This window comes from Paraphaeosphaeria sporulosa (assembly GCF_001642045.1).
Source record: "Paraphaeosphaeria sporulosa strain AP3s5-JAC2a unplaced genomic scaffold CC84scaffold_1, whole genome shotgun sequence".
Lineage (NCBI taxonomy): Eukaryota > Fungi > Ascomycota > Dothideomycetes > Pleosporales > Didymosphaeriaceae > Paraphaeosphaeria > Paraphaeosphaeria sporulosa.
In genome coordinates, this window is record NW_017253360.1 from 1,445,600 (window position 1) to 1,456,325 (window position 10,726).

General features: G+C 51.9%; 4 protein-coding genes across 4 annotated transcripts; 1 reads left to right on the top strand and 3 right to left on the bottom strand.

Annotated features, from left to right (window-relative positions):
- Positions 1 to 169: 169 nt before the first annotated feature.
- On the bottom strand, positions 170 to 2,042 carry CC84DRAFT_1159141 (uncharacterized protein). The gene is made up of 2 exons (XM_018177149.1): positions 1,957 to 2,042; positions 170 to 1,909 (listed from the first exon to the last, which is right to left on the bottom strand). The coding sequence occupies exons 1-2, from the start codon at positions 1,958 to 1,960 to the stop codon at positions 507 to 509; spliced, it is 1,407 nt and encodes a 468-aa protein (XP_018042032.1). The 5' UTR covers positions 1,961 to 2,042; the 3' UTR covers positions 170 to 506.
- Positions 2,043 to 3,581: 1,539 nt separating this feature from the next.
- On the bottom strand, positions 3,582 to 5,794 carry CC84DRAFT_1159142 (uncharacterized protein). The gene has a single exon (XM_018177150.1). The coding sequence runs from the start codon at positions 5,538 to 5,540 to the stop codon at positions 3,993 to 3,995; it is 1,548 nt and encodes a 515-aa protein (XP_018042033.1). The 5' UTR covers positions 5,541 to 5,794; the 3' UTR covers positions 3,582 to 3,992.
- Positions 5,795 to 6,761: 967 nt separating this feature from the next.
- On the bottom strand, positions 6,762 to 8,579 carry CC84DRAFT_1107356 (MFS general substrate transporter; the record flags this gene model as incomplete). The annotated part of the gene is made up of 4 exons (XM_018175172.2): positions 8,251 to 8,579; positions 7,941 to 8,194; positions 7,440 to 7,882; positions 6,762 to 7,383 (listed from the first exon to the last, which is right to left on the bottom strand). Exons 1-4 carry the CDS (start codon positions 8,468 to 8,470, stop codon positions 6,762 to 6,764), a joined length of 1,539 nt encoding a protein of 512 aa, XP_018042034.1. The 5' UTR covers positions 8,471 to 8,579.
- Positions 8,580 to 9,645: 1,066 nt separating this feature from the next.
- CC84DRAFT_1200879 (uncharacterized protein) lies at positions 9,646 to 10,529 on the top strand. The gene is made up of 2 exons (XM_018181691.1): positions 9,646 to 10,055; positions 10,126 to 10,529. The coding sequence occupies exons 1-2, from the start codon at positions 9,671 to 9,673 to the stop codon at positions 10,419 to 10,421; spliced, it is 681 nt and encodes a 226-aa protein (XP_018042035.1). The 5' UTR covers positions 9,646 to 9,670; the 3' UTR covers positions 10,422 to 10,529.
- The last annotated feature ends 197 nt before the right edge of the window (positions 10,530 to 10,726 follow it).

The window sequence follows — 10,726 nt, forward strand, 5'->3', positions numbered from 1 at the left end:
GTCCATGACATGCGTGGTGCTTACAGCTCACGATCCCCGCCACGCGTCTGTGGCAGCTAAGCACTCTTCCCAAGATTTTATGGAAAGTATCGAAATTCGATGCTGAGCATTTTGCCCCATCTAGCACAATTCCACGAGGGTAAAATGAAACAATTCTTAGAGTCACTGTGTGATGAAGCCTGAGACCTGCACCTTGTTCAACTTGTATTGTAAGACAGGTCCTTGTATAATCCCTTCCCGTTTGAGGCGTCTTGTAGCTGTTCAATGGGACGAGAGAAAAATGGCGGAATACAATAAACACGCTTTATTCCTTGCTAAGTGAATAACCCTTTGTTTTAGCGAGTGTAAGTTCTCCAGTAGAACACCAAAATAGTTGAACAATTTAGGCGCAAAATCACAGCGTCGCAACAACATCTTGAGCACTGTGTCTACCCGAGATCGAAGTGCGAGCTTTCCATTACCCATCCTGAGGTAACACTGCGTATCGAAAGGTCTGACTATTGGTACTAAACCTTGAGATTGGGGATTGGAACGTGGGTGTGAACAGGCCGGCAAGGGCCAGCTTGTAAGTGCTTCAAAGCTTTCTTGAGAAAATGGTGGCCTTCGTGCCCTGCGCCGCTCCGCCAAATAAACCCAATGGTGTATTTATCGAGGTAATGACGCCAAGGGCAGTGCTCGCCAACAAGGCACTGTCCCTCGCGGCACCAAGTGCCAAAGCACAAACCTAGGTCCTGGTGCTGTTGTGCGCCGTAGAGCGATGGCTCGGTCTTGCCTTGTTTGTCTGGGTGGTTAGAATTGTATGGAGTGACATAAGTACGGGGGAAAAGGCCGGCCTCTTTGGGTACTCTGATGCTATTTTGCTGCCAGGCGGAGGGAGGCCCACGCGTAAGTAGAATGATGTGTTGTATCATGTCTGCGAAAGTCCAATAGGCGTCTACCTTGCCTCGAGCGAGCACTACTGGTCCAGCTACTCGCTTGATGTCACGGCGGTTATCATCATTCATGTCCTCCCCTGAGCGGGTACGCTTTCGCGGATCGACCGGCAGAGTCGTGAATGGGCTCGATAAGCCTGCAGCAGGAAACATATTCGCAACCGGAGGAATCTGGTTCAAGTCAAGCCTGGATGGTGAGTGATTGGTCAAATGCGGATCCGTCATCATTGCGTAGGGTGATGGCGAGGTGTTTGTCGTTGCTGCCATCAGTGCCGAGGTTCTTGGAGAGCCGACAGATGGCTCGTGTGCAGCCGCATAAGGGTGTGTGGTGTTGCAGCCGCCGCCGCCACCGTAGTCTTCGTCTCTTGACAATGACACTAGTGACAGTGCTCGCTCTCGCTGTCTGACCGGACGACCTTGAGCCAGGCTCTGCATGTTTGCAGCAGGAGCAAACGGGTTCACATCAATCCTGGCTGGCGCATGACTGGTCAAGTATGAGGTCGTTATCCCTGCAACTCCTGGTGGCGAGGTGTTTGCGCTCGATGCGCTTCCAGGCCCATTCGGTGTTGAGTCTTGCCTCAACGCAGGGAAGGAAATGTTGATCAACCCCATCAGACGAGGATGCGCAAGCGACGGCTTGAGCTGCTGAAGGGACACAGAGTCCGTTACGCCCCTCATCTGGTGAGTCATCGAGATACCCAGCATGGACTCTATGAGCTCTAAATCGCCTTCACCGGAGTACAGAAGCTCGAGAGCTACTGCCACTATCACTTTGAATTGTGGTCGTGATAACAGGCGGCGGAGGTGTCGATCCGCCGTAGCAATGCCGAGCTTGCCAATTATAACGCGAGCAACGATAACTTTCGCGGAAGGGCTGATCTCTGTGTCTAATACGCGCTCCACGGCATTGACGTCTCGGACGACCGCAGCCAACTTAAGAGCGACCTTCAAGTCGGTCTCATCGGGCTGGGCGTTTGCTATTTCAATCAGATAGTGCATCTTAGTAGCACTTGAGGGGACCTACCCATGGTAACGATCGCTTTTGTCACTTACGCGATTGCCTTGCACTTGAGCCTCCCTCGTGGGCTGCGACGAGAAGAGCGTGCGCGATCGACGCGTTGATATATGAGCAGGGGAAACGCTTGGCACGATGCGTCGGCATATCACGTGATGACTAAAAGGTGAGCCCATGGTTCTTCCGGTGTCGACCCGGCGGCACGGCGCGGTCACGGTGGTAACGAAGCCTATAGGGAACTATAGTAAGACTGCTTTCAAAGACAACTTTATTGATTCAGAACCAGCCGAGCGGCGGGCGCGGCGCACGGCGGAGTCGTGCGACACGTGCTTGCAGGTCTTTGGGGTGCGGTATGTCGGTCTCACACTTAAGGAGTATGGTTGCATGGATGCTTACCAGTGAATTCTAACTGTGTCATGAACAAAGTTAGAATATTTCACACGAGTGACAGACATCCAGACATCTACTTATTGGCCTTCGTCAATCATTAAGAGCTGATCCTACCATACGCACTGCTTCGAGACCATTCCATACTCCTAGTAGTTCTACTTGTGAAGACGAAGAAAACCCTCGCTCAAACCCAATTCGCCGAGGTCTAATCACCTGCAAGTCCATCCCAGCTACACTGAAAAGCGAGGCCGACATTTCTCACGCTCCCCCTCCAACCGCAGAACGTCCTTCCCCTCCACGTACTTCTTCTCCACCTTGAAGCCCGACGCCCAATGAGCCGGGCCAAACAATAGTTACCCTGGCAAGTCCACTCCATCTTCACGCTGTTCTTGAACACCGAGAACTTCACCTCGCTCGCCTGTCCACGTTTCGTCTTGCGGCGTGAAAAACGCAATCGTCGGTCCACCCATATGCTTATGCAGCGTGCGCAGCCCCGTCTTCCTTCTTCTCGCACAGAGGTTGAGCACATGCTTCTTCTCGCTCGTGTGTTGCGTCGCTGTGTATTGCAAAGTGAGGCTGCTGCTCTGTCGACCGCAGGGCCAAATTGTGTTGTCATCGTAGCTGGTTCGCAGAGTCATGTTGAGGAGGCCAAGCTCCGGGATTTCGGAGCGCCACTGGGAGAAAGTCTTGTGCAGCTTGTGCGTGATGGCGAACTCCCAGCTGAAGACACCAGTTGTGAAAGCTGACCTCTATGCCGTGGATGTGTCCGAGCGTCTTCAAGATAGGCAGGAGGTCGACGCCGTTTGCGGGAATGCGACGGTGGAGGCCTGCACGAGATGTCCAGACCTTGATTCGAATGTCTTCCGTCCTAAAGGCCCGGATAGTATAAAGCAGTTCCTTAGCTTTGGAAGGGCCAGCATCTCGGACAGTGTAGAATGTTCGAATTTAGTTTGCGAGATCGCACAGCGCAACTACTACACAGTGTGCTGGGTGTACAAGTGGGAGAGCTCTGAGCGTAGCTATTTGTTGACTTACGTGAGGGCCTACGATGTAGAAAGCGTTCCCTATGAAGAGCGTACCAGAGTCTTGGGCAGCATTAACTTAACATAGGAAATCTCGTCGAGACGATACACTTCGCGATAAACTTGATTGCGTAGTTCGCCAGGGAGCTGCAAGAATGGGAAATGGTCTGCGTGGTTCGGCATCGTTACGGTCCTCTGGGTTGGGGCAGGAGTCGACATGAACACAGTGTGGTGAGGATTGAGTTGCAGAGGCAAAGGTACGTCTTTGAGGTACACGGCTTGGAGTGGCACGAAGTGAGTGGTAAGCGCAAGTACCCCGTACGGTGTTGTATAAGCCGAGTGGTGAGTGAAAATGGTGAGGTCAAAGCGCGGTGTCTATCATGGGAGCTCGTCACTGCATTCTCAAGTTAAAGGAAGGACTGTATGGAGATGTTTATGCCTGGACTCTTGTCCATCGATTGCGAAAAACTAGAAACTTCGAGCTCATGCTCCTGGGGATATCATCCATGCAAAAAAAGCAAAAAATACAAGAATCTTGTGCTCAACGAGTGAACCGTCTATGACTGGAACAGCGCCTTCAACGGGTCGCTGACTACAGGACCATTAGGATTAAGAAATTAGGTAGATGTGGGCTTATACAGCACTGTCTTTATGTGTAGGTAGTTGTGTTGGAGCAGGATCTTGCGGTTCAGTAGGATGAACGGGCACCTGAGTTGCAGCCGGAGCTTCAGCAACATTCGGGTTGTGTACGTGCGGTGATACCGTCGGTGAGACTGGCGAAGGTGCGGGTTGCGGCGCGCCGTTCACGGGTGACACCGAAGTTGCGGTGACACTCGGCGCGTCCTTCGTCTGCTCACCGTAGTACTGAACGGTACCGTTTGGCATATAGGGCTGTCCCGGAGGCGGCATGGGATATCCTTGACCGTTCGGTGCAGCTGCCCAACCCTGAGGTGGAGGGTAGTAGGGCTGGCCTTGACCGTTGGGGATAAAAGCGCCAGGCGGCGGCTGGGGTCCTCCGGGATAGTTGCCATTCGTCTGTACCATGCCAGGAGCGGGAAGAGGTTGTCCTTCAGGCACGATGCCGACCGTGTTGCGCGAGTACTGGCCGAGAAGAGGAACGGGGTATCGGTGTCGGAAACCCCATTTGAACCACAGCTTGATAGCAGTGCCGAAACTTGTCTCCTTCCATTTCTGCCTCAGCAGCAGCTGGTCTTCTGGGCTGCGCCGGCTTTGCGACCTGGTGAAGCATGCCACCCATAGCGAGATGCAGATCCATGAGATAGTGCCGAACCGCAAGCATCCTTTCCCCAGCATCAGTCTACGGAACCAGAAGTAACTCTCGAAGAATCCTAGGACGAAGAGACTAGGGATCACTGCCGCAATGACGATGACCCAGACCCGAAGATTTGTGCACCCGTAGCCATAGTAGCAGTAATCCCAGCGGTAGGAATCTCCGGAATTTCCACTCGTTCCGCCGCTAACTGAATCGGTAGGGGATGTGTATCGAGAACGTGTGTAAGAGTAGTCAGAGTAACTGCCGAACTGGTATGGTGTGGAGCATTGTTCAATGTACTCGGTGTAATAGTAATCCTTTGTACTTGTGAAAGGCGCTTCACCACCGCTCAGGTACCAGGTCTCGTAGATGTACGACGCACGGGCAGTTGGCACTGGGATCGAAGTATCAACCGCGTAGGGAGTGACTGAGTGCAGGACCTGGGTGGGAACATCCACCGACGCATTGGTCGTAATAGTGAAAGCCGTGGGGCAGTCGGCTGGCGCCGTGTAGGTAACCAGCATGGAGAAATCATAATATGTGGAGGTCGATCTCGCCGTCGTGGTAGTCGCATAGTAGTCATTTGTCGGTTTGAGGTCGGAATCGGGCACTGCGCCGGCAGTATACCACGCGGTATACATTGCGAGGTCCGAGGATCCATAATAGTAATCGTAACTGTCGCTAGTTGGGGTACTGATCTCATAAGGCTCCACGGTTGGAGTCACCGAGTCCTTGATTGTACATGTTGACGAATAGGTGTAATCTGAGTACATCCCTGAGTATGTGGAGATGCAATCCTGATAGCGTGTAGTGAAGGTCCAGAATGCACTGCTAGACTGTGCAGTAACGGTCGTCGCCACAGCAAATAGAGCGAGCCAGGAGGCCTTGTGCAGGACTGCTGTTGCCATCTTGTCGTGATTCAGCGAAAGCAGTCGCAAAGCAGTTTGTCAAAGGTGAGGAATCTCAGGCTGCCGACTCCGCCTCGCACGGCTCTCGCTGTCATTATAAGCTCGACGCTACCGGTCTCCACGCCCTCACCGGCTCTTGGACCGCTATACGACATTTCCACTGTTGTTTGCTCGGCATCGTGACGCACTGACCAATGCCAATCTCCCGAGCAGCCTCGCCCTCGGGCGATTGGGCCCCTCCAGACCGTCTAACCCCAAGCAGACGAGAATGGTGATATTTTTGGGCCGGCCGCTCGTATAGAAAAGAAGGCAAACGCTTGGCAACGTCAGGGGTATCGCACTTAACCGTTTGTGCGGCTACGCGACGGTGCAGCCTGACCGTGGTGGCCTGCTTTTCATCGATTCCGTGACTCACGAACGGGGCTGATGCGGACCTGCGCACCGGACTCCATCGATTCTTGACGTTTGTGATAACGATCGGGATGTAAAGGGCGGTGTCTTCGACTGCGTTCTCCTTGCGAGGCATATTTGCAGATCGTGTGGTCGTGGTGGAAATGTCAACTGACCGGTGCAAAGCGGCCCCCAACACGAGCGCCCGAAAGAGGAAGGAAAGCGAGGAACACGAAAATCACAGGCATGAAAAATCTCGACGCGCCGAAACGTGCCGATCCTTCACGGATCCGTTAATTTCGCGGCGCAACGCGACTTTGGCATCGTGCAGACAAACTATTAGTTAAGCGATCTGGGGGCCTTACGATCGCACATCCAATGAAGTTGATAAGCAAGCGGCCTGTGGGGGGTAAGGTGTGGAGCCCTGGCGCCCTGGCGCCATTTTCTCGATCACGTGACTTCGTCTGCTTAGTTCCCTATTGGGAAACTATTAAGCTTTGTCTGTTCGGTCCGATTTTGGTACACATGATCTAAGAGATCTGAGGACTAGGGAGATCGTCAAGTGCGACCGAAACTTCGTATCTGTGTATCTGTCATGTGACAGCTGCACGAAAACATTGTGCTTATTCCAGGGACAATGGCAGGCACAATCGCGTAGCTAGCATGCGTAAAATGTTTGCATGCTTTCAATGTGTGTAATCGCGAGCTACATGCCACTGCTACTCAGAGGTTTGTTGACGAAACACATTCATAGTAAACAAAGTGTAAGCCAAGGAAGCGCCGCTTCTTGAAATGTTCTCTTCCGATAAAATCTGTCTACCATACATCGGCTCATAGAGTGTATCTGAAAAAAGGACTCTTGTCGCCCAAGTCCAACATCTCCGTGTCCGAGTACCGTGCTCGGATCGCATCTTCGCCGTGCTCCCTCAATAGCGCTTCGCGCTTATGGTTCTCTCTCTGGTAGGCCCACCTGAGCACCAAAGTCATGAGGACCGATCCACAGCACATAGCAAATGACACCCCGAAACCTGTCTTGTACTTTGGTTTTTCCCGCTCCAGATAGATGTTGCTGCCCATGATACCTCCCATGTTTCCAACACTAATCAACAACGCCATACCAACTGCTCGCTTGCTGGACGGTGCCAGTGAATTTGCGATCCACGAAACGAGGATGATGAAAGGGCAGTATAGTCCACCTGCCACCGGGAATAGAAAACCATACGTAAGGCCAGGATATTTCGGATGTGGAATCGCCAACTGGGCGATGAACCCGCAGCAGGCAATCGAGAACCCGGCAATGATGAAGGGCGATCGTGTCTGGACCTTGTCGGACCACCATGCAAATATGATTGTCATAATAGAGGCGAAGACGTAGATAGGGATCGTGAGGAGCTGCGCGTTCGCCGCTGAATAGCCGAGTCCATTGATCACAGTGGGTACGGTCGCTGTGAAGCTATTGCCGGTCAATTGAATTGTTCTGATAGGATTTGACGGGGGGATGTCACATACCCGTACACGCCTACCGTGTTCCCCCAGAATATTACAACGGCAGCCCAAACCTTCCAATCAGACAGTCCTGCAATGACGAACTTCTTGCCCATCTTATCTTGGTTGGTAACCCTGCCGTGACCGCTTCCTGTTTCCTCGGCGAGTCTTCGTACGAGGAAGTCACGTTCCGTCTGTGTCAAGAAGCTAGCTGTCTCCGGCGAATCGGGAAGGACCTTCCAGATGATGAGAGATAACCCAACAGGAATCAGGCCTTCGATGATGAAAATCCACTGCCAGCCTTCTCGGCCATCATATCCGTCGAGTTTCTGGATGGCAAAAGCCAGTAGACCAGAGAACGCACCCGAAAGCGACGCAGCAACGTAGAAGACAGCCATGCGACGCTGCACTTCGTATCGGCGATACCAGAGTGTCAAAAGGAAAGTCGCAGCGGGAAAAAAACCGGACTGGGAACTATGGTCAGAAGCGGGATCGTAGTATACAACCGCTAAGCAGGTAACGTACCTCAGCCACACCTAAGAAGAACCTTCCAGCAAGGAGGCCTCCATAGCTGGTTATCAAGCCCATCAGCGTCATGACCAGGCCCCACGCGAGCATTAAGATCGCGATCCATCGGCTTGGTCGCATCAACTTTAGTACAATATTGCTTGGAACTTCGAGTAGCGTATATGGCACGAAGAACAGCGTTACTGCAGTGTTGTACTGTAGTCCATGCATGTTCAGGTCGCTTGTCAACCCTGCGACCTTCGCATTTCCAACTGTCGCCGGTCAGCTTGCTGGAGATCAAAACTTCGATTGCGTAGCGAAGCCTTACTGTTACTTCTATCGATAAAGGCGACCAGGTACAGGAGCGACAATACCGGCACCAGTCTCCAATCTACTTTGGCCAGAATTCGACGGGCTTCTGGCCCGTCATAATCAATGGCTGTTGCTTCAAGCTCGCTATCTGACACCTCTCTTTTCTCTCCCACATCATCAATCTTACTTTCCTGACCCCCAGCTCCAACCTTCATGTCGTCTGTCGCGGTCGCCATGTGTCCGATTCGGTGCTCTTGCGTTATCGACTCGCGATTCCGTTGGAGTGGAAAGCGAGTTGGCGACGCAAGGGAGGGACACGCCCGTCCTTTATTGTCGACCGGCTGGGTGACCCTCATACCTGCCGCATGCAAATGTCTCCAACTGAATGGGTCTCGGCTGACGTTTGGGTGGATTAGTGGTTCGTTTATGATGCGGGGTAGCGTGCATGATCACCATTGGCTCCACCTCTTCCTTTGTTTGGCTATATCAGGATCGACAATTGCCTTTTAGCCAGTGTCCATGCATCTGCCGAGACACCCATCCGATATCTGTAAGGAAATCAAGTCACAAAAGTATTGTCGGGTGGCAGTTCTCGTGGTGTAACGGCACTACTCCTAGGCCGCAAATATGCCTCGGGTTGCAACGACAAAGCAGCTGCAAGTCACACGAAGGCCAGGTCGCACAAAGATTTCTAAGATCTTGGCCTTTCACAGCACAGGCACCTAATTAGGCGAACCGCTGGGACGATGCATCCCAGGAGCTGCTCCAAAGAACATGCTGACTATAATCAACCCTCAGTAGATGCGCCAAGCTCTTTGGCCTAATATTTCCATGAGGCTGTATCTTTTGACAAGGCGTGATTACGATATGTGGAATTGAAACTGAGCCCGCTGCTTGTGTTCGAAAGTTGCTAGAATTCCAGTATTCTACCCGGAACTACAACAAGCAGACAGTATGGTGCTCACATAAATTTGAAAATGCAAAATGCACCCAGCTCCCGAGGACACTTCGTAGACGCCCATATGATCTTGGTCATTGGCCGTCTATTTGCCTCGGAGCTTCATGGGAACTTTCCTCTGAATCTATATCCGCAAAAGGATCAAACGCTGAATCTATAACGCAATGCCGGTTACTGAACACCTCGTATCGAATTATACTGTAAGAGCGTATTTTGGGCACGTTCGGCAACCGGAAGGGGCTCTCTTCGGGCTCCGATCCTACAAAATGCTGAGGACAGTTGGCTCTGTAAATCGCCTCGACAATGTTCAGCCTTGCTTACGCGCCCCCGGTTTCCGCCCCCAAACCATCCACCCAGCTAAGCTGACACTAGTAACGCCCGGCAAGCCACCAGAACGACATAAATGCGCTGGCAGCCCAGCCTAACCAGCCTGAATTTTTGCGTAGTCTTTCGCATTCATTGACTCTGATCTACAGCAATGACACTAACTGACACAACCTCGCACGTCTCTACCGATAGCGTGGCTCTCAGCTACAACAAAGCAGACAAACAGACCAACCAAGATGTCACCATGTTCTATCCCACTGCGGAGACAAATTATCGTATTACTCGCGCAATCGCGCCTAAAGGGAGCAAATTCCAAGTTGGTGCGCACTGGCATGAAGACTACGATGAGTACATGCGCATAGTCCAGGGTCGTGCGAAGATAAGGCTGGGAAGTACCTGGAAGGTGTATACGCCAGATGATGGCGAGATCAAGATTCCCAGGATGGTTGTACATGACATTTGCCGGGCAGACAAAGATGCGAAGCCGGGAGAGGAAGACGACGAGGACATGATCCTCGAAGAATGGAGTGATCCTTGTATGTCTATCAATTTTGCATCATGTCTTAGCATGAGAACACTTGCTAAGCATTCTTTTCAATCGCATAGCCGATGGTGCAAAGGAGATATTCTTTCGGCACATTTTTTCTGTCACAATCGACAAAGACTTCTTTGGGTGGAAGCTGCCACTACAGCAACTGCTTATCATGATGTCTGCGGATGGATACATTGAGATCCTACCGGGTCCTGCTGGGTGGTATGTTACGCATGGCCTTTATGCCGCTCTCAAGCCAGTGGCAAAATTGCTGGGGTTGAAACCATTTCACGATGAGTATACACCAAGTAGGTTAGCAGATGTAAGGAAGGCGATGGAGAGTGGAGCAAAGCCGAAGAAAGATGCCTAAGGATGGTAAGGAAGCTGTTAGAGGTCTGATTTTCCAACTCGCGTCGGTAGCCTTGTTATACCTTCGACATTCCGGTACGGCCTTATGATTCACTTGTATGTACCAGTCACCGTATCTCTTTCTCTGGGTTGAAAAGTTACCTTTAATGCGATAAGGTATGGTATGAGTCGACAAGTATACAGTAGCAGCGTAATTCGTGGCAAGAAACACATAACGTACCCGGCAAGCGAGCTGCGCAGGCAAGCGAGCTGCGCACCCCACCGACTTTTCGCGTCACGTCACCTTTCAATTACAATGGCTCAACC

Coding starts and splice junctions, on each gene's coding strand:
- CC84DRAFT_1200879 (XM_018181691.1), top strand. CDS start 9,671: ATGACACTAACTGACACAACCTCGCACGTCTCTACCGATAGCGTGGCT. Junction 10,056..10,125: donor CGAAGAATGGAGTGATCCTT/GTATGTCTATCA, acceptor TCAATCGCATAG/CCGATGGTGCAAAGGAGATA.
- CC84DRAFT_1159142 (XM_018177150.1), bottom strand. CDS start 5,540: ATGGCAACAGCAGTCCTGCACAAGGCCTCCTGGCTCGCTCTATTTGCT.